At 38.6% G+C, this 22,580-nt stretch overlaps 1 protein-coding gene across 3 annotated transcripts; it reads left to right on the top strand.

Moving 5' to 3' along the window:
- Nucleotides 1-167: 167 nt before the first annotated feature.
- On the top strand, nt 168-21,723 carry LOC131167022 (uncharacterized protein At2g39910). Of its 3 annotated transcripts, none has more exons than XM_058125750.1 (10): nt 168-288; nt 366-906; nt 1,002-1,088; nt 18,646-18,836; nt 19,385-19,580; nt 19,902-19,966; nt 20,714-20,815; nt 20,902-21,001; nt 21,239-21,368; nt 21,519-21,723. In XM_058125750.1, exons 1-9 carry the CDS (start codon nt 248-250, stop codon nt 21,245-21,247), a joined length of 1,332 nt encoding a protein of 443 aa, XP_057981733.1. In that variant the 5' UTR covers nt 168-247; the 3' UTR covers nt 21,248-21,368; nt 21,519-21,723. The 3 variants fall into 3 exon arrangements, with proteins under 3 accessions (XP_057981733.1, XP_057981732.1, XP_057981731.1); XM_058125749.1 differs by having other exon boundaries at nt 192-288; nt 18,682-18,836; nt 21,226-21,368; XM_058125748.1 differs by having other exon boundaries at nt 192-288; nt 21,226-21,368.
- The last annotated feature ends 857 nt before the right edge of the window (nt 21,724-22,580 follow it).

Genomic DNA, 22,580 nt, shown 5'->3' with positions numbered 1-22,580 from the left:
TGTTTTCTACATAAACGAGCCGGCCACGGCTAACTAACATTGGAAACGAGCCAGGGCAAACCAACCCACAATGAGGCCTGAAGGGACCTTTTTTGGGTAAATGAATATGTAAGACGACGTCGTTTTGATGTGGGTGTATGAGACGGCGTCGTTTCAAATTCACCTCCGTGCCATATTTCCCACTCTGTCCTCTTCACCGTTCAACGGCGATCACTGATCAGTACTAAGCAGCCGAACTGAGTCCGTAATGTCGAATTCTTTGCCGACCCTCCGTCGCAATCTCATTCGGTAAGTCCTCTCTCTCTCTCTCTCTCTCTCTCCCCAGTTCATATATGGCTCTTCTCTCAAAACACTCTCTGTTCTAGGTTATCCGAACCAATCAGAGAATCTCTACAACAAATACAGTACACTCCACCAGAAGGCAGTAATATCTCCATCAAATCCATGCTTGAGTCCCTTCTCCCACGCAGCACCTCTCCCTCAAACGACCATATCTCTGAAGAAGAAGACCGAATCTGCAGCGAAATTAAGGATTTCTCTCTCTGCTGCGCAGCTCTAGCTTCCTCCGAAGGTTCGACTCACGAACAACTCTCCTGGATTCCCAAGGACCTCTCGTTTACAGCAGCCTCCGCTTTTCGAGCGCTCTCCGAAGCTTTCTTCTCCAGCTTCGACTCGAGACAGTCAAAGAGGCTTGGTGAATTGGGAATGGATCACAGTTTGGTGTCAGACGAGAAGAAATTGGTGGTGGAATTGATGCCAGAGGTGTTGCCTTCGATCAAAGCGAGTATAAAGGAGAGTTCGATTGACGCTTCGGACGAAGCTGCTGAGATATCTGCTGCTTCCGCCAGGGTTCCTGTTGCGTATGCCATTGTAGCTGCTTATCAGTTTAGATGGTTTGCTACGCAGGTTTGTGCCTTTGGCTTTGGTAGTTGATACTTGAGGGTAAATGGTGATTTAGATGTCGATTGTGTTGTTTTTGGCTACATCGTGTTTTTGTTCAGGTTGAGTATCCTCATTTGGGAAAGTTGTGTTCCTTGGTGATTCCCTGTGCATTGACAGCTCTAGACCACTGGTCTCCGGAAGTGAAGGTATTTGATTATTATTATTTTTTCCTAATTGGTGTCTGATTCCTTTTTAATTTTTGTTTTGTTAGTATTCCAGCTTCCATAGAATAGGATTATGATATCTTGGTATGAAAGTTCCATGCCCTGTGTCTACAGACCTCACTCAGTATGAGTATCTGATATTACCTCACTACCCCTGCCCAATTAAGCCTTCAGAAATCCATTTTCCATTCCTAAAATTTCTCCTGTTATATTGGAGATTTAAGAAGTGATAGTTTAATTTCATCAAAACTTAAATCCTGAAAAACATGAGAATAAAAAATTCCTAACAGAAGATCACAAAATTGTCTCCTTGAAATATAGTCTTCAGCAGGTCCATAATTAATCCTGTTGTTTATGGTGTGGCTCTTATACTTCGGGGGTTTTATAAACAAAGGGTGAAAAACATATGGATCATGGTCTTGGTGCAGAGCAACAACAAAGACTCATTGACGAGCATAGAGTGCTCGTTGACAAGGAGATACCGAGAGCCAGAAAATCTTAGAGTTTAAAGACTCGTCAACGAGTGGATAGACTAATCGACGAATGGTCTTTTTTGTCTCGTCGACGAGTGCCCTGTTTTCGTTGATGAGTGCTTCTGCGCTGAGAAAATATTTGAATTTTGAATGTAAACGGTGTAATGGTTGGAGATTCGGGGGGAAGCCTCCGAGGGCTTATTATATATATTCTTCTAGGCATATTTTGACATGTAAGAGAGTAAGAGAAGGGTGAGAGAATGAGAGATCATTGAGTGTGTATCTTTGATTTTCATAGTGAAATCTCTTGCCAATTGCTCCTGTGGATGTAGGCTTTGCCGATTCACGTAATTCCTGGTGTCGTTGTCTTTATTATTACTTTCTTTATATTGCTATGGTTGTGGAATAATTTTGTATTTCATTGTTTTAGATTGTTGCATATGGTATTGTTTGATCCTTTACAACGTTTATTCCGCTGTGCATTGTTGGAAGAGGCGTTATTTTCACAGCAAATCCTTTTACTACAATCCTAAGATTGCTTTTTGACAACTTGCTCAGATACAGTACTGTAGTTCTCCTCCCCTTTACCTTGGCGTCTTATGTTTCTTGCACTTCTATTGATGACTATTCTTTGTTTTGGCAAATTTGCATAATATCCGAGCCTTATAAAGGAAATGCAGTTAATTGTTTTTGGTACTCAAATCATCTTCTCCAAAACTTAGAACAGCAATTTCATTTTTATCTATCTAATAATTGCACTTATAAATGATTCTTAGGTCTACTTTGAAACAAGAATACAGGTTAGGAAAACAAACTCCAAGAATCTCTTGTTTTTCAACTATTAGATAACTACCTGGAGAAATACTAGTAAGAAATAAGAAATTAGAATTTAGAGTGGAAGCATCGTGTCTCCTCCACATATCCACACCCATTCTTTAAGATGTTCCAATTGCAAAGGTGATGGGGATGACACTCTGCAAGAGCTTTATGTCTACCATAGGCATAGGGACGTAGACATAATACAGGGGCATTATGAATAGCTAGTCTTCATGATTGTCTAGGGTTTTAAGATACAAATATTTGACAATTATGTGTTGGTCTAAATTTTTTTAGGGGGTTTCATACTATGTTTCATTAATTAGGATTTGATGTTAAATTTTTAGAGATTGTATTAAATTCCTAAAGATTTTTTACTTAATTAGTATTAAAAGAAAGTCTATATAAAGGCTTGATGTGTAACCACGAAGGCAGATTGGAATGTTGAGCATTCATCCCTGTTGAGTTTTGTCTTAATTTTATTTCTTTAATTTCCTGTTTATTTTCCTATCCTTTTCTCCATTTTCCTGCATCCATATCTTTGCCAATCAGTCCTGCATCAATTTGATTTCGAAGCCTCATCTCAATCCCCTATCACAGCTTCAAAACAGTCACTCCTCATGGCCACCAGCCACCCTCTGCCTTCCAGCTCCGTAGCCCTGCTACCATCATTCCTTTCAGCCATAGACATGTATCAACTGGTCACTGCCCCAGCATTGAATGCTGATGAAATCTCTTCCATTGTTTCTGCTAATTTCATGGTTGGAGTCGAGGAGTTTATATTTTTTCTTCTTCAAGTTAACTTGGAGGATGCTGTTTTCACTGGCCCTCTTTTCTCTTGGTCAAGTAAAAGAAGTGATGCGCATGTCGCAAGAAAGCTGGATAGGCTTCTCATCTCTCTGAGTTTATTAGCAGTTGTGTTGTTCCTCCTCGAGTGTCAGACCATTTCTCTGGAATCTCTAAATTTGGCTTAGTTAAGTCTCAAAGTGGAAGCAGATACCCATTTCGATATCTTAATTGTTGGATTACTCACTGATGTAGGACAGATGTTAGAATTGTGAGAATTAGAAAAAGAAGAGGGAGAAGAAGAAGAAGAAGAAGAAGAAGAAGAATAGAAGCAGCAGCAGCAGGAGGAATACTGAACAGAACAGAACAGGGGTGAGAGACAGAATTAGAAGAGAGATAAGAGAAGGAAGAAAGAGAAGGGAGGAGGAGGAGGATGAAGAAGAAGAAGAAGAAGAATAGCAGTACCTGCGGGGGAGAGAGAGAGAGGCAGAGAGGGGAACTGCAATGTGATTCAAAACAATAACTGTACAATAACTTGCATGTCCAGACTTATTCCTCTAATACAACTAACACATATTTACAAATAGGACCCAACTAAACACATAATTACAAATACTAAAATCTCTAAAAATACAAAGAAGTCTTTTCTAAACCTTCCTAAACCTACACCTAAAATACGTGTGCTGAATGGGCGGCCTGGGGGGTATAGGTGGTCCTCCATCATTCTTCCCTGGCTGAAAGGAACTCTGCTCTGCAGAGTTGGACTGCAAATATGACTCCAGCAAGTCAGGAGCGCTGTCATAAACATCATCCTCAGCAAGCCATGTAGTGTCTGACTCGGGCTGACCTCTCCACTGAACCAAGCAATGATGAAAACCACCATGAGGAGACTCACTGTTTCCTGTGTTCAAGAAATAGAGGGAGGCTGAGGAGCAGCTGAACCTGCATGGGCATCAAATGGCAAACTAGGAGGCTCAAAAGCGCCTCAGTAAGGTGTCAAATCCTCTACATCCGTATCAAACACTATGGAGATTGGCAACCCATGTAATTTGACGACCTATCTAAAGATCTATTTAGTTACATGAGATCCATCAGAAGTCTTATTACATGGAATGACATGTGCCATCTTGGGGAATCTATCAACAACAACAAATATGGAATCATGTCCCCGAGCTGTTTTGGGGAGTCCAAGAACAAAATCCACACTTAGGTCTCTCCAAGGCATGAGTGGCAATGGTAGAGGGATATAAAGGTCAGTGTTGTGTCTCTTAGCTTTGGCTAACTGATAGGTGCGGCATTGAGACACTATCCTAGCAACATCCCTCTTTAAGGAAGGCCAGTAAAACCTATCCTCAAGTAAGGCAATGGTTTTATCCCTCCCTAGGTGACCAACTAACCCCTCGGCATGCAATTCCCAAGCTAAAAGATCTCTAAAGGAAGTACGGTGAATGCATAACCTAGTACCTTTAAATAGGTATCCCTTTTGGATGATGAAATCTACAAAATCCCTACGGGGGCCCTCACTCACCTCCTGAAAGATAATCCCAAAATCAGGGCAAGTGGAGTACTTGTCCTTCAGATGATCAAACCCAATGACCTCAACTTTCAAGATATGGAGAATAATTGTGACCCTACTAATTCCATCAACCACTTTATTCTCAACACTCGAATGATGCTTAAGAAAAGAAGTGTACTCATTAAGGAACTCCACCCAACTAGCATGCTTTGCACTCTACTTCTTCTGCGAACTCAAATATCACAAAGCAAGGTGGTCTGAGGAGAGTACAAATTCTTGGGATAACAAGTAGTATCTCCAATGTTGGAGAGATCTCACTACAACATAAAACTCTTTATCATATGTACTATATCTCTGTTTGGCATCTAAGAGTTTTTCACTGAAAAATGCTATAGGATGTCCCTCCTAACTCAAGAAGACCCCACCTATACCTATCCCTGAGACATCACAAGCCACTTAAAAAACACTATGCCTAAGTACATGTGCTTCGGTCATTTTCTGTTTTACCTCTCTAAAAGCTCTAGTAGCTGATAGGGTCCAATGAAACTGTCCTTTCTTCAAACATTCAATGATAGGAGCTATGATGGTGCCAAAATGCCCTTTGAATCGCCTATAGAAAGTAGCCAAGCCATGAAACTACGAACCTCAGTATTAGTCTGAGGCTCAGGCTACTCTCAAATGGCTCTAATCATTTCTGGATCAGTGGATCAGTGGCTATTCCCTATGCAGAAATCACAAAACCAAGAAAGAGCACACTAGATTGTAGAAAGTTGCACTTCTTGAGGTTAGCAAACAACTTTGCTTCCCTCAAGGTGGCAAAGACCTCATGAAGATGTATCAAATGCTCCTCCCTAGATTTACTATAGACCAATATATCATCAAAGTAGACCACTAGGAAATTTCCTACGAATGACTGTAGAATATATGTCATAACCTTCATGAAAGTGCGAGGTGCATTAGAAAGTCTAGATGGCATGACCAACCACTTGAATAAACCGTCCTGGGTCTTAAAGGTCGTTTTCCGCTCATCTCCCTATCTTATTCTAATTTGGTGATACCCACCATGCAAGTCATTCTTGGACTACCAACTAGAGCCAACTAGCATGTCAAGCATATCCTCAAGTCTAGGGATAGGGAACCTATACTAGATGGTGATTTTGTTGTAGTAAAAATAAAATTATTAATTCTTAAAACACTTATTTTATATATATATATATATATATATTCAATTTTAAAAAATTATTTTTTATTGATTTGAAAAATGAATTTTTTTTAAATGTCATAATCTTGACATAAATGAAACATTAGAAATGATAAGCATAAGAGAGTGGACCCTGAAAATAAAAGTAAAAAATTAACAAATACGGTAATGACAGTAATAAATAAATATTTCAGTTTAGTGGGGACAAAAATGAAGTTTGTAGAAACTTTGGGACCCATGAGAAAAAAAAATCTATATCCATCAATGTTCCAAATCATTGTTACACCCGCTTCCGTTATGTAACATCCACTACTTTCACTTCCCATTACACCCATTACCATAACATTATGCTATACACTACTGCCATTTAAAACCATGGAATGTTCTTATTAACTATGATCAATCTTTTCTTGGTTCTAAAAATAAAGATATTACTCCTTGAGACATCTCTTTCTTGAGAAACCTTCTTGAATTCTCTTAGTCTGATGAAGACAAGTCAAAGCTTGGTGGTTCTGTCTGCAGTGCTGAAACTAAAAGGCTATTCTCCCTTCCTAATAATAAAGCCCTTGGGCCTGATGGCTTTAATGCCATTTTTTACAAATCATGTTGGATTATTATTGGAAAAAATCTTCTTTTTGCCATTTCATATTTCTTTGCAAAATCTAAATGGTCGAGTACGTCAGGCATGTTGTGTGATTGTAGAATGCCCTTAAAATTAAAGGAAAGTTCTATAAGACGGCTATAAGGCCAGCTATGTGTCACGATTGTAGAATGCCCTTAAAATTAAAGGAAAGTTCTATAAGACGGCTATAAGGCCAGCTATGTGTCACGGACCCCCAAAATGGGACTCAAGTAAGGGTCGTGCGGCACTCGTTGAGAGCTCTCCCCTGACGAGTCAGCCAAATCTCACACGTTCAAGCCTGCAAGCACAAGCACCAGGTGTCTCTCAATACTCAAGAGAAACAAGGAGCAATATGATATCACACGAGCAATATATTCACACACACGGAATAAGGCTATAACAATCAGGTATATCACAATCCAAGGCAACAAAACACCATAATGAAAAGGACTACTTGTATTATTCAAATCTAAGAAAGTACCCATACAAACGTTAACACAGATAATCATATATTCATTCTAAATCCCTGGAGAATACAATTATAGCAGTATCTCTCTCCCTCTTTTCTCCTTTACATTGTCACTCCCTAACATCCTCCCCCATTCATTTTATCGACGTCCTCGTCGATGTGTTGTAGAAGACCTCCTCACTCTGCCGATGTTGAAGTTGATGATGTTGTCTTCGAATTTTTGAAATCTTCAATCTTTTGTATGGCATGCTGAAGGTTTTCTGCCTTTTCCCAACTGTTCTCTTCTTCCCCCAGCCCCATCCATTGAACTAGATATTGTTGTTGTTGACGACCTTCTGCATTGACGACTTTGTCTGCAATGATCTCCTGAACATCTTTGTTTACAAGCTGTCTTCTGGAAATTGTTGATCTCCTTATCTTTTGTCGGTGCGGATCTGCTTCATCTGTGTGGAATGACTTTAAATTGCTTACATGAAACATGAGATGGATTGGTCATCTGTGGCTTTTCATCCACTCTGGTTGTTCAAGCCGATAAGATGCATGTACCACCTTCTCGATCATTCTGATTGGACCTTCGTAACGGCGTAAAAGCCTTTTATCCTTGCCGCGAAGAAATCGAAATGTCTTTGGCGGCACTTTTACAAGAACCAGATCTCCAGTTTCAAATTGTTGTGGTCGTCTCCCTTTGTCAGCCCATTTCTTCATGCGCTTCAATGCTTTTTCTAACTGAGCTCGAGTGACTTCGATGTTTTGCAACCAATTCTTTGTGAATTGGTATGCTTTCGGGTAATTTCCTTTGTATGGACCATCCAGAGTGTGCGGGAGAGTCAGTTGTTGACCTGTCACAATCTCAAAAGGGCTTTTATTAGTCGCAGAAGATTTCATAGAGTTAAAATAGAATTGTGCCGTGTCCAGTAAAGGAACCAAATTCTTCTGATTTGAGTTAACAAAATTTCGCAAGTATTCTTCCAGCATTCCATTAAAACGTTCGGTTTATTTATCTGTCTGCGGGTGGTAGCTGGTGGATAGATTAAGGTTTGAACCCATCAAGCGAAAGAGTTCACCCCAAAATCCCCCAGTGAATCTGACATCCCTATCACTGATTAGGCTTTCTGGAACACCCCAATATTTCACCACATGCTTGAAGAATAGTTGAGTTGTCTTCTCTGTTGAACATGGCTTCGAGATTGGTATGAAAGTTGCATACTTTGAAAACCGATCAATCACCACCAAAATTGTGTCATACTCCTCTACTTTTGGCAATGAAGAAATGAAGTTCAAAGAGACACTCCTCCATGGCTTTGCAGGAACTAGCAATGACTCCAACAAACCTGAGGTCTTCTTTCTTTCTACCTTGTCTTGTTGACAAATTAAGCAAGTTTTGGTATAACTCATCACATCGTCTTGCATATTCGGCCAATAGTACCCCTGTGTAATCAATGCATGAGTTCTTCGCCATCCGGGATGACCAGCCCACTATGTATCATGGCACTCTTTTAGTAAGGTTTTCCTCAAATTTTCAGCTTTGGGCACGTAGACTCTCCTGCCTTTAGTCATTATCAGCCCATCCTCTACCCAGAACTGACGTGTCTTCCGTTCTGCTATTAGTCTGCTCAATGTCTGCGCCTGCTGGTCTGTGCTTAAATGTTCCCTAATAAGATCTTTCAAAGGTAATGCCACCCTACTAGTTGATAAATGACTTATGAGTTTCAATGCTGCCAATTCGGTTTTTTGCTTAAAGCCTCCGCCACTTCATTTGTCTTCCTTGCTTTGTATTCAAAATCAAAATTGAACTCAGCTAGCTTCTCCTGCCAACGGGCTTGTTTTGAAGTTAGTCCTGGTTGTGACAAGAAGTGAGTAACTGCCACATTATTGGCTTTTACCATAAATTTGGACCCCAAGAGATAGTGCCTCCACACCCGGAGATAGTGTACCACAGCGAGAAGCTCCTTTTCCTGTGCTGTACTGTAACGACCTGCTTAATTTTAAATTATTATTATTTTTTTCCATAATATAACAAAACCAACATGACAAACCTAGCATATCATAATCAACCTGGACCCGTGGGTGCCAGGGATACATCAGAAATATAGTATGAAAGCCTAAGCAGCAGGAAACATAAAATCATATAATATCATAAACCCAACATCACTCATCACAATACCAGAGTTACCACATCCATCTTATTTAGGTATATACATCCCATAAGAAAGTTTAGGGACATTTCCCACAAAATCCATCTGTCTCCACCAAAACTTACTCTTTAAAGAGGGTAGATCCAAAGTACTATCTCAGCGGAGCTTTATCCGCTCTCCTATCAGGGGCTCCTGAAAATTTCATGTAATTCGAGGTGAGACACCTCTCAGTAAGGAAAATAAACTAATACTAGTGTGTGACAATATGAGTATTTCCGTGTTCTATATAAAATCATACATAAACATATCAGTATAACTATCTGTATCATATCTGGGAAACATATATTCTCATATCATGGCAGAACATACATGATTTTCATAAACATAATTCATCTCATATAATATAATACGAAAATAACCCTGATAGGTTAGTTGACTATTGTCATGTATTACCCCCACATGACTGGGTTGTGTGGCCCGAAGGCGGGACCTGATAGTGGTTGGCCGACCACTGTCAAGTCAAAAGTACAATCTGTAAGTCCGATGGGTCTGCCAGACCTGGTCCGTACACCAAGGGCCCTCACACTTCTTAAAATTACATCGACTATCCAACCTCACGCTACTCCGTACAATAGTGTTAACACAATATTGTGATGATCATGAACACAGAGCAGCGGTACCGTGCAAATGTTAGCCTAAACCAAGCCAACCAGGTTTTGATAGCATATAACATATAATGAAACTATGATACCTGAATATTTCATACCATTAATTACCAAATCAATATCATCATGTTATTTTGCATATATACGTATATCATGAAAATCATCGGCCCGTACGCCGGTATTTCATATTTTACCATAACTCGACCCGTACGCCGGCAAATCATATCTATAACTCGGCTCATACGCCGGCAAACATATCCATAGTTCGGCCCGTACACCGGCAAACATATCCATAGCTCGACCCGTACGCCGGCAAATCATATTCATAACTCGGCCCGTACGCTGGCAAATCATATCCATAGCTCGGCCCGTACACCTGCAAACATATCCATAGCTCGGCCCGTATGCCGGTTTTTCATTATAAAAATTCATATCTTTATCATATTCTCAGAAAACAGTATTTCATTATAAATTCTACTCATGCCACACGAAATAGATTTCATACATATTTAAACATATCATCTTTTATATCAGTGTTTCCCAAACATAAAGCATATATAAATAGATTTATTTTCCTAAAATCAGTTGCTGTAATAACATACATACATTTTCATAAAATAACTGACTTAGTTTATCCCCTTACCTGATTCATGAAAAAACCCCTAAAACAATCAACTCAACACCCGTTGGGTTCCCTGGTCAACACCCTGAAAATAATATTTTTCAGAACTAAATTTTAGTATTTCTACGCATACTACGCTTTCTACAACTGTCGTAAAGTCAAAATCTAAGTAGAAAGTCTTACCCTGGATTTGGGATGGATTCCGAACTAGCCTCACCAATGATCTACTCTGGTATATATGCAAAAAATTTTTCCAGGAGTGTCGTGGTGGCTTTGGATCGTCGAACCGGTGAGAATCTAGCCCGAGATCTTAGAGAGAAGGAAGGAGGGACGAAAATCTAGAGAGAGGAGTTCCTCGCGTAAATTCTGCTGAAAAATCTGGTTTTAGCATACTTATACACTGGCTTTCATTGACGAGCCACGTCACCGCGTCGCCGAGGTCAAGAAGATAGTTCGTCGACGAACTCTCTCCTCGTCGACGAAATTCAGAATCACTCAAATCCTCTTTCGGTATTTTCTCGTCAACAAACCACACTTTCGTTGATGAGCCCAATATGCCACGTCGTCGACGAACGCTTCCTGCTTTGCCCCATTTTTAATTTCCTTTTCTCCCTTCCTTTTATTATTTAAATATTATAAATTCTCTGGGTCGCTACATGTATAGTTCCATTCGGCACTCGTTAATTTTCTACTTTCAAAAGTAACTGGATGCCCTTCCTGCAAAAGAACTCCCCCTAATGCAAAGTCTGAGGCATCTTCTTGTACTTCAAATGGCTTTGTCACATCAGGAAGGACTAGCACAGGATCTCCTACAATCTTTTTCTTTAATTCAATAAATGCTGATTGGCACTCTTCTGACCACTCCCATGGTATCCCTTTACTCAGTAAATTTGTTAACGATACAACTCTTCTAGAGTACCCCTCTATAAACTTTCGATAGTAGTTGGCTAGCCCCAAGAAAGATCTCAGTTCTCTAACGGATGTAGGCGCTCGCCATTCATTGATGGTTTGTACTTTTGCTGAATCCATATGTATCTGGCCCTCTTCAATGATATGCCCCAAGAACTTAATATGCTTTTGAGCGAAAACACATTTCTCCCTTTTTACATATAACTGATTTTCTCAGAGTTTTTGAAAAACCTGCCGAAGGTGATCTTTATGTTCTGCTAAGGATGCGCTGAAAACCATTATGTCATCAAGATAAACGACTACAAATTGATCAAGGTAGTCCCGAAAAACCTGATTAATTAAAGAACAAAAGGTAGCAGGTGCATTTGTTAACCCAAAAGGCATGACAAGGAATTCAAATGCTCCATACCGGGTGACACAAGTGGTCTTGGGTTCATCTCCCTCTACAATGCGCACTTGATGATATCCCGATCTCAAGTCTAGTTTAGTGAAATATTTAGTTGTACTTAACTAATAAAAAATATCGGCAATCAATGGAATGGGATACTTGTTGCAAACCGTCACCTTGTTAAGAGCTCGATAATCTACACACAAACGCAAACTTCCATCTTGTTTCTTCTAGAATAACACTAGGGCCCCAAAAGGTGCTTTTGATGGGCGGATGAATCTTACTGCAATTAGATCATTTAGTTGCCTTCTAGGTTTAGCTAACTCAGGCGGTGCCATTTGATAAGGGGCACGTGCTGGCAATTTTACTCCTGGAAAAAGCTCAATTTCGTGGTCAAGCTATCGTCGAGGTGGTAAAACCTTGGGGAGCTAGTCTGGGATTACCTCCTTGAACTCTTTTAAAACTTCCTTAATTTCAACTGGATATTCGCCTATTTCTTCATTTTCTGAAACTACTGGTAGAACCACGAAAGAAGGTTCTCCCCTTTTTACTCCCTTCTTGAATTGGAAGGCTGAAAGCAACTTCCTCTCATCGAAAGTATTGTAGGCTGCGGGAACCGTACAAGGTGTATCTCCCATTATCACAAGACATCTGCAGCTGGGATCGGCATAGAGCGTGTCACTTTAAGAAAATCCATCCCCAATACCACATCAAAGTCATTGAGGGGTGCCACGGTGAAGTCAATTGTTTCAAACCATGACCCCATTTGGCAAGCTACTTTAGGTGTTCCTCCCACCGTGGTTAACGCTTGAGAATTCACTGCTTTCAACTTCCCCACATCCTTGTCTACTTGTAATTCTAACCGTTGGGCTTCTGAATCAGCAATGAAATTATGGGTGGCCTGTGTATCAATCATGGCCTTGATTTTCTTTCCATTCAAATGTAGGACAACATACATTAACCCCTTCTCTTGAGATGACTTGGTAACTACCTGATGCTCTAATGCCCCCAAAAATCTCAATGCTCCCACCATATTCTGTTTTTCTTTTGGGGTTGCTTTCAGGGTTTCGGTTTCCCCTCGAAGGGCCTTTAGAGCATTCAAAACCTTTCGTTTAGGGCAATCCGCCACTCGATGCGGTCCCATGCAAAGGAAACATGAGATCGGCACCCGACGCTCCCCACCACCTGTTTGTTCGCCCCTCCACTCCTTAGTCATGGGTGCTCTTTTATCTTTCCAAGAACTATTTATCTCCCTGTCCTTTCCCCCATTTGTGGACTTATACACTTTATTGGGCCTAGAATCATTATTGGCGGACATGGGGAAATTTCGTTTCCCAGAACTGTTTGAAAAATTATCCAACCGTTCAGCAGCGGCGAGGGTGGAAGAGAGATCACTAGCACCTTGCTGGCGTAGTTCATTCTTCGACCATATCTTAAAACCCCGGAGAAAATGAAATAGCCTATCAGATTCAGTTATGTCTATGATGTCTAACATCAAGGCCTGATATTCTCGTACATAACTCCTTATTGAGCCGGTCTGTTGCAATTCCATTACTTTGCATCGTGCTATGTACTCTACATTTTCTGGGTAGAATTGGGTTTTCAACGCCTGTTTCAACCCCTCCCAAGTGTTAATGACACACTTATTGTGCTGAATATCATTTCATTTAGTTCTCCACTACAATTTAGCATCCTCAACAACGTATACGGTTGCCATATTTACGCGGTCCGCTTCTAGGTCAACTCGTGAACACATGAAGTAGTGCTCCATATCAAAGAAGAAATTATCCAGTTTCTTTGCATCTCGTGTACCCCCAAAACTTTTGGGTTCCGGTACCTTTAATCGAAAACCCTCACTTGGTTCCGCAATTGGCCTTCGGGCTATTTGCGCCACTGCATTCACTTTCACCTTCATCTCTTGTAAATCCCTCTGAACCTGGTCCACAGTCACACCACTCTGGACATTGGCCATCTCCTTCAAATTTTCGTTCAAAGTAGTGATGGACTCCTTAACATCTTTTGCAAAGAAATCAAAATTATCCGTTAGCTCCTATAGGGAGGCCTCAAGCTCTATTGGCTCTCCCCGTTGGGATGAAAGAGAAGGCAATATGCCCTCAATATGTTCTAGCCAACTCTCAAAGGCTTCCAACTGCTCGATACTCCTTTGGAAGGCCTCAAGCTCTATTGGCCTTTTCTTCAGGGATTTTATACGTGGAATGAATTTTTCAAGTTCCTCAAGTCTCTCCTCAAATTTTGATACCCCATAGAGATTTCCTCTAGGGTTTTCTTCAGTGGCCTCAAGCTCTGTTGGCACGCCTTTCTCCTTCATCAATGTTGCCCCCAACCCTTGGAGTTCACAACAAGTTGTCTCCAAGGTTAACAGTTTTGTCTCAAGCACTTCAATGTGCTATACTTTTCCAGACTTGTTTCTCATGTTATCGCTCATGATGCTCGCACACACTGTGCTCTGATACCAACTGTCCCGGACCCCAAAATGGAACTCAAGTAGGGGCTGTGCGGCACTTGTTGAGAGCTCTCCCCGGATGAGTCAGCCAAATCTCACATGTTCAAGCCTGCAAGCACGAGCACCAAGTGAGTTTCAATACTCAAGAGAAACAAGGAGCAATATGATATCACACGAGCAATATATTCACACACACGGAATAAGGCTACAACAATCAGGTATATCACAATCCAAGGCAACAAAACACCATAATGAAAAGGACTACTTATATTCTTCAAATCCAAGAGAGTAACCATACAAACGTTAACACAAATAATCATATATTCATTCTAAATCCCTGGAGAATACAATTATAGCAGTATCTCTCTCCCCCTTTTCTCCATTATATTGTCACTCCCTAACACTATGCTTTATGGATTATAATGTTGGTCAACTAAGAAATAACATATACAAAAAGTTAAGTTACCGAAATGAAAATGTTAAGGTTGAATGGTGGATGAGTTGTATAACATTAAGAAATAAATTAAGGGACGAGCATATACGCAATAAACTAGGCATGGCACCGGGCGAAGACAAGATAAGGGAGGGGTGGCTTGCATTGTTTGGGGATTTGAAATGCTGGGCAAGCAGCGCACCTGTGAGGAGGAGTGTGGTTGTTATTGTTTTTGATTGTTAAAAAAGTAGGGGCAGACCTAAAATAACTTGAAATGAGGTATTGAGAGAAGAATTAATAGCTCTTGTGGAGGACCATGACTTCAATTGGGTGGATTGGCTGAAAAGATTTCATGTAGCCAACCCCACCTAGTGGGACTTAAGGCTTGTTGTTGTTGCTGTTATTGCAAGTTCTAAATTGCTAAAGGAAGTTAATACCGCTCTTCTTACTTACATTCGTAAAGTGAAAAATCCTGAATCCTCTTCAGTTTATTGCACTATTGCCTGTTTTAATATCCTCTTGAGTGTGGCACCAGGATATTAGCTAATAAACCACAAAGTTGCCTGGGTGCTTTTATTACTAAAAACCAAACAGCCTTTGTTAAAAGGAGGACTATTTATGGTAAAATATTACTTTGCCCAAGAGTTGCGTACTTGCGTCACAACTACCATTTGAAAGCTGTTGTTCCTAAATTTTCTCTCAAGGATAATATCAAGAAAGCTTTTGATTCAGTTGATTGGAACTTTATAATTTCCATTTTGACTGCCATTAAAACCCCTCTGCCATTTATTTCTTGGATCAAAGGGTGTATTTTCACCCTTTATTTCTCAATCTTCATCAATGGCTCAACTCAAAGGTTTTTTTAAGGGGGAGAAAGGTTTGACAGAGGGTGATCCCATTTAACCCTCCCTTTTTGTCACGGCTATAGAGGTGCTTACCAAGCTTTGAATAGGGTAGTTTTACAAGGTGGATTTAAGTTTCACAGTTGGTGTAAATTGAATTCTATCACAAACCTGAGTTTTGCTAATGATCTTATGATCTTTTCATATGGGGACTTTGGTTCTGTAATGAGCATCAAACATGTTCTTCGCTTCTTCGCCCTCTTTTCAAGCTTCATTTCTAATCCCTCAAAATCAACCATTTTTACTTCCTCCATTCCAGAGCAAGTAAAAAGGATTAATTATAAGTCAGCTTTTGTTGGAAAATCACAATCGAACAGACAAATTAAACAGAGAAAATAACAGACGATTACTGTAGTAGAGCTGAGGCGGGGGAGGAACACAATCCGTAGAACCGGTTTTGCAGCTATGGAGAATGACTCTTGATGCAAATAGTCACTGCACACTCGGTCTCTACGATTACTGCTCATGTTTGTGTGCAGTGCTGTAAGAGATACAGTATTTGGTAACTGTTAAAGCATGATATACATTGTTGGCACAACCTAATAGCCTAAGCTTTTAAGTAAGGTGATAATCTAACATTTTGTTAGAGCTGGTTACTAAGAGGTCTTGGGTCTTAGTCTCATTGCCCGCATTTATTATGTGTTATACCTGTAATGGGTGTTTTTTATCATGTCTTTCTCTCTTCACGCACTGTCGGGCTGCAAGTGCAGTGGAGTATTAAAGCTTGATATAAATTGTTGGGTCACAACTTAACTGCCTAAGCTTTTAGGTGAAGTGGTAATCCAACAGTAACATTGATGGACAAAACCACAGCAGGCTCAAATTTCATGAAGTATAGGAAGCTGCCAGAAATCAGCAGAGACTGCTGGAGGTAAGTGAGAATTAGAGGAGAAGAGAAGAGAATATAAGAGCTGGGATGGGATGGAAAGAGCTGGAGCAAGCCTTCTATAAGCTGCACCAGAGGGGTAACCTCAAGTCCTAGCTAATGGCTTGAAGTAAAAGCCTATGACTACTCAAATGCAGCCATAAGAAGATTGTTGTTGCAGAATTTGTTAAAATAAATGCAGATTTAAAACATGAATTAACAAAAGAAAGCTGCTGTCATAAACCAAAAATTAAACCCTTGAAACAGCCCATAATTCGAAAATGTTGATGGCCAGTATAAAAGGGTGGTCTGATCAGTGCATGCAAAGTGAGGCGGCACATGTGTGGCATGAGTTGACTATGGGCCATAATCTAGACCACTACTAGAAGATACTACTTCTAGTTTGTGCAAGTTTAAAAGTTGGTTGAAAAGTTGATCACATTTCCAATGTGGGACAAGTCTAAGAAGCTCAATTTGAAACACCCATAAAATACCAACAGATTCTGGGCATTGAAGAGGGAACTTTACTTGTAAAATACCTTGATATGTCCCTTGTTGCTAAGAGGGTTTCTATTGTGATTTGTTGGTTGACAAGATTTCTAATAAGTTTTATAGTTGGACAAACAAACATCTTACCTAGCAAGAAGACTGCACTTATTAAATCAGTTCTTCTTACCATACAAGGGTACTGGTATTCAGCTTTAGTTCTCTGCCATAGCTGTTAAGAGTCTTAAGATTCGTGATTTGATTCATATGATTTATGTCAATTTTACACCAAATTGATTCAAATCTTAGTAGCGAATCTAGAAACAACTAAATTGTTGCCAAATCTATCAATTCACCTCCTGAATCTAATAAATTGATATGAATCTATCAATTCACATGATTCTAAACCTGTCATATCCTGGCAAGCCCTACTAGTGTAAAACCACATTTTTTTAATTGCTTCCATTTTTACACAATTATCAACCATCCCTTGCCTACGTCAGTTTTGTGCTAAAAACATAGGAGTAAATAGAACTTCATGTCTTATGTTGCCTTCACAAACCATTCTTCACTCTTGGAGGAGTATAGTTTTCTTCCATTAGAAGAAGGGGCAGAACACTCATCGACTAAGGTGGTACTCATGTTTCATTATGTTGTTATGATTCAAAAGTTGGTTCATTTTTTAGTAGTTTGTTCAATTATTATCATTTTTTAAGTTAATTATTTTTCTCTTTTTTATTTGAGAAAGAATATGCATGAAATAATATTTTTTTCATTGTTGATTTTTAATAAACACCAAAAGTTCTGTTTTTTTATTTTTTATTTTTTCTTGATTCCTTCACATGTCATTTAGAATTGATTTTGCAAATTTGTACTGAATCCCACAATTTAACTCAATTATCAATTCTCAATTCCCAAAATTGGAATCTTGATTCACAATTTGAATCTCAATTTGACAACTATGCTTCTCCCTGCTGCTGTTATCAAGGGCATTGAGCAGAAATTTTAATGGGAGGGCAAAGATTGGCATTCTCAAGGTTGGAAGGTAGCTTGGGCTGAAGTCTATAGACCCTTTTCTGAAGGGGGTCTTGGTTTAAACTCTATTGCAGACTGAAATTCTGTCTCTGCTGCTAAGCTCCTCTTTCTTATGCTCTTCAAAGCCTATTTTATGGGTTTCTGGATAATAAAAGTATTTTGGCAATAGCCCTAAGCACACACACCACCTCCCCTCCTCTTTCCAAAAAAAAAGAAGGAAAAAAAGAAAAATACCTCTTGGATTTGGGAAAGGTTCTTAGAGTTAGAGCTGCCACTTATAACTGCATCAAAGACAGTATGGGTGATGGAAACTCTTACCTCTTTTCTTTTTGATAATTGGCACCCTATCAGTCCTCGGGGAACTAATACTGGTCCTTTAGCTACAGATCTTCGTATTTTTAATAGTGCTTGTGTTTCTTGCATTATAAAGGATGTTCAGTGGCATTTGCCTTGAAGGGCTTCTTGCTGAGTTGCTGTTGTTAAAGACACCATATATTTTTCTCCAAGACCCATGCTTAAAGACACTGTCAGCCTGGACTTAACCCCTCCTGGAAAATTTGCTGGGCAATTCTCTCCCATTATTGAATCCAGGAAGATATTCGTTGGAGTTTTTTTACTTGAATATCTTCTGTGAATGCCCTTGGGGTGGTGCATGTGCATGGATCCTTGTTTGAACAATAATTGGAGATGAATATACCATTTCCATCATAATTTGTTTGTTGTATGATACACTTTCTCTTTGATAATTTTAGGGGCAGAGCATGATTAGCTTTATACATCTTGCAAAGAACGTGAATGCTGCTGAGCTTGGGTGGTATGAAGATGTAGTCCTTGATGCATGCTGCCAAAATATTGCTTCCAATGATGAAATATGGCAACTTGTGGTTGAGATGTCAGTGCTGCTAGTAACTTGTATCCAGAGAAGTAATCCTCGTAGCCCATGGTATACTTTGTCTATATAATATAAAACTTTCCTTCATGTTTATGCTTAGATTTTTCTGACGTGAAGACATGTGAATTACAGAGTTTTAAAAAAAAATAATAATAATCGAAAGAATTATAGAATTGTGCAGAATGAGAATTGTAATGATGAGCAATGAGGCTTTTCTGGAATGAATATAATATAATTGGTGTTTAGAAAACTAAGGATTAGGTTTTGTCTTCTGCAGTCTCATTCACTTTTAAAAATTTTCTTGTTTTATTTTCTTTTGTAAGCAAACTGATGAGTGAATGACTTCCACAACATGATGAAAATCTGATGTTAAGTTTTTTCCTTTTCTTTTGTTCAATAGGTTTTAATTATTATCTGAAATTAAGTTGCAGACTTTAGTTTTCCTCTAAATTGAATTTGATGGAGTTGAAGGCCATTGCTATGGAATATGGATTAAATTAAATCTCTAGATGTGCACAATAGTATTGATATTTAATGTGTATTTACCAACTTTGGGAACTAAAAAATTATAGGCTTCATTCATTCTTGTTTACCCACAGGTTTGAAAGGATGCTGAATGAGATGTTCAGTCACTTAGAACGGCAACCAAGGAATAAGGAACGCCGTATTGAATGGCTTGAATTTGTTGAGCCACTTTTCCACGGCGTGGGTCTTGTGCTATTAGCTCATTTCAGGCGCATATTTCCACTTTTTTTTCAGTGGATGCATGCTGATGATGATCATACTGTTGTACTGGTAAGAACAACATCTTCTTATTTTTTTTTAAACCATATGTCCAAGACTATTGTAACTAAATTGTTAAATTTGCCTAGTAATGTCAAACAAGAAATGTTTTCGACAATTTTGCATCAGATTTTCAAAATGAACGAATGATGTGTAATAAATTTTTGTTTTACTGTTTATCCTTAGTTCGGAACTTTGGATTGTTCCACTGACTCACAACTGTTTCCTTTGGCATTTGTGATCAACAAAAGCTGAGAAAAAGATCATTTGGTGTTGATGTTTATCTTGACTTCAAATATCAATGATTGCTCATTTGCTCTTTTGTTCTTGCAGGTCCTTAAACGACTCCATACAGTCATAAAGTTAACATGGATAAGGAGCACATCATATATCGAAAGGTGAAATATTAAGCTTGTTTTTATACCCACATAAGATTGAATGTTAGCTGGCATTGAGATTTCTCGTGGAAATGAACCATTTCATCATGTCATACATAGTATTGGAATTGAATATGTAAGCCCTTCATCAAACAGCAAATTAGGATCAGGTGATATTCTGAAATCTACTTTTTTTAATAATTAGAACAAGAAGCAAGCCATATTAAATGTGGAAATGGACTTATTTCAGGTACCATAAAACCCTTTTACTTGTGCAGCTTTATGTCATTCTGCCAGACCATGATGATGATCCCTCTTATGGTTATGAATGTATTTCCTTTTTCTTTTTTCTACTGAAGTATAAATTTGTATCAGGAAACAAAGGGGTGAAACTACTGCTTTTTGCTTAAAACTTTTGTCTAATAACTACTGTTAATGCAGGACTTCTGTATTTTTGACATTGTTCTTAGTTCTGCATGAGGCTCAAGCTTAGTACATCAATAATTTACAGTTGAAATTCACCTTTAAGACAAGTGAACTGCATTCATTGTAATCTTGGAACTCTATCCAACACAAAGCATATTGTTTCTTTGGGAATTCTTTAGCTTCTTAGGTTGCCTCTGAAAAAACAAAGGCGGTCTCCTTTTTAGTGGTTAACCTATTCCAAAGCCAACTTACTTAGGGAAAGAGGAAGTAGTTAGATTGGCAGCAATTTAAGCTTATCCTTATGGATTCCATTCTGTTTAATCTCATGTCTCTTGGTGTCAGATTGGTGGATGAACTTGCCGTTATATACAAGGAGGCAGCATTGAGAAAGGCTCGAGAAGAAATCAGAACACACATTCTTCAGATATTGACCTTGCTTCGGCAGTAAGGATTATAGAGTGGCTATGGCTGTCTTGTTCTTCATCTTTCGTCTTATTCTATTTGTTTATTTATTCATTTGAAATCTGAAGGTGCAAGGGCCGGCAGTTTGAAGCAGCATGGGACAAACACAGGGATGATCCAAACTTGACAACTCTTGGCCCATCTTTCTGTGCAAGAAATGCTGCAACGGTAGAAACTCAGCCATGAAAATGTCTTAATTCATTCAAATTCAAGTTTTAAAATCTGGTTTAACTGCAACAGTTGGATTTCCATTTTCTCTGCTTTCTGAAAACCCCTTTATTTCAGCTCGATCTTGTTTCTCCGACACACATACTGTATGTTGTGTTAAGACTGTCCTAACTTCTGAATTCCTGATACCTGTGTATGCTATTATGCTAAGCTGTTGCATTTAGATTTTGTATGCAGGTGGTATGATGATAACCAATGATCCTGCAGAAAGTGGAAGAACATGAACTTCTGCATTGAGTATATACCATGTTTGGCAGAAATGCCAGTGCTTAAACAGCATTGAGGCATTTTTATTTTTTGAGTACAGGTACCAATTTGACATTTTATTTCAACGTTTTAACAATGGAATTCTTGATTTTTGCACCTGACATTTGATTTCAACGTTTTAACAATGGGATTCTTGATTTTCACCGCCAGATTCTTTAATTTTATCTCAAATTTTTGGTTTATTTGGCAGCTTTATTTGGAATGGAATTCGAAATCCGAGAATTACTGCGGCCTACATGCTCTTTGATCCTACAGTTGTCAAACTGTGAGGGTTAGGGTTCTTCTTTGGGGCTCACCCCTTTTTTGATCCAGTGATAGAATTTTTATGGTTGTAAATTATGTTCTGTAAAAGCATTATATCCAGGAAAAGGATATTAAAAATCTTGCGTTTGCAATTTTACGTGTGCTTGAAAGCATGAATTTCAGATCTTGAATTTAGGTTTAGGTTTAGATAAATTTTATTACAATTTTATATTACATTTTATTCAAATTCAATAAAAATCTAAATTTAAGAGATCTACAAATATATAGTTGGCTAATTTTGCAAAGGATCCAAGCGAATTAATCTGCAAAAAATGAATGATCTTTTTATTACTATTAGTGTAATATTTTAGATTTTTTTTTAAAAAAAAAATTTATAATTTTTTTGTAAATATTCTCATGGTTCTATGATAATAAGGCTATAATCGAGTTGAGTTGAGTAGAGTTGTGGCTAGCTCAAGCTTTGACTCGTTTATTTGAAAAATAGCTCGAGATTGACTCGATTAAAGTTCATTTCACATTAATAAATAAGCCAAGTTTTTGTGTAGCTCAAAGGCTCATGTTTAGATTCAAACTCAATTTGATTAAAATAGTTTCTAAATTAATAAACAAGCTAAGCTACTAAATTAATTAAATTAATTGGTAACTAATTAAGATAATTATTGAAAAATGTACTTTAAAGTTAAAATCAAATATTTAACAAGATAAATATTGAGTTAGTTTATAAGTTTAACATCCAACCAATTTGTTCATGAGTTACTAGTGATCCAATAAATGAGCTAGTAAGTGAGTTGACACGAAGTTAGTTGAATGAATTGATAAATAAGTTACCTTATGAGTTTAACAAGCCGAGTGTGATTTAATTTGAGATCTATTCTTTTAGTTTAATAAAAGAGTTTAACGAGTTATTATCGAGCAGTTCTAAATTTTGATACTGCAAAGCATCCTTAGTTGACCTCAGGTTTTCACATTGACCAAATAAAGGACGGGC

The sequence above is a fragment of the Malania oleifera genome, chromosome 10 (genome assembly GCF_029873635.1).
Source record: "Malania oleifera isolate guangnan ecotype guangnan chromosome 10, ASM2987363v1, whole genome shotgun sequence".
In the NCBI taxonomy this organism is placed as follows: domain Eukaryota; kingdom Viridiplantae; phylum Streptophyta; class Magnoliopsida; order Santalales; family Ximeniaceae; genus Malania; species Malania oleifera.
Note: the sequence above shows the minus strand (reverse complement) of the source record. Positions and strands in the feature narration are given on the sequence as shown.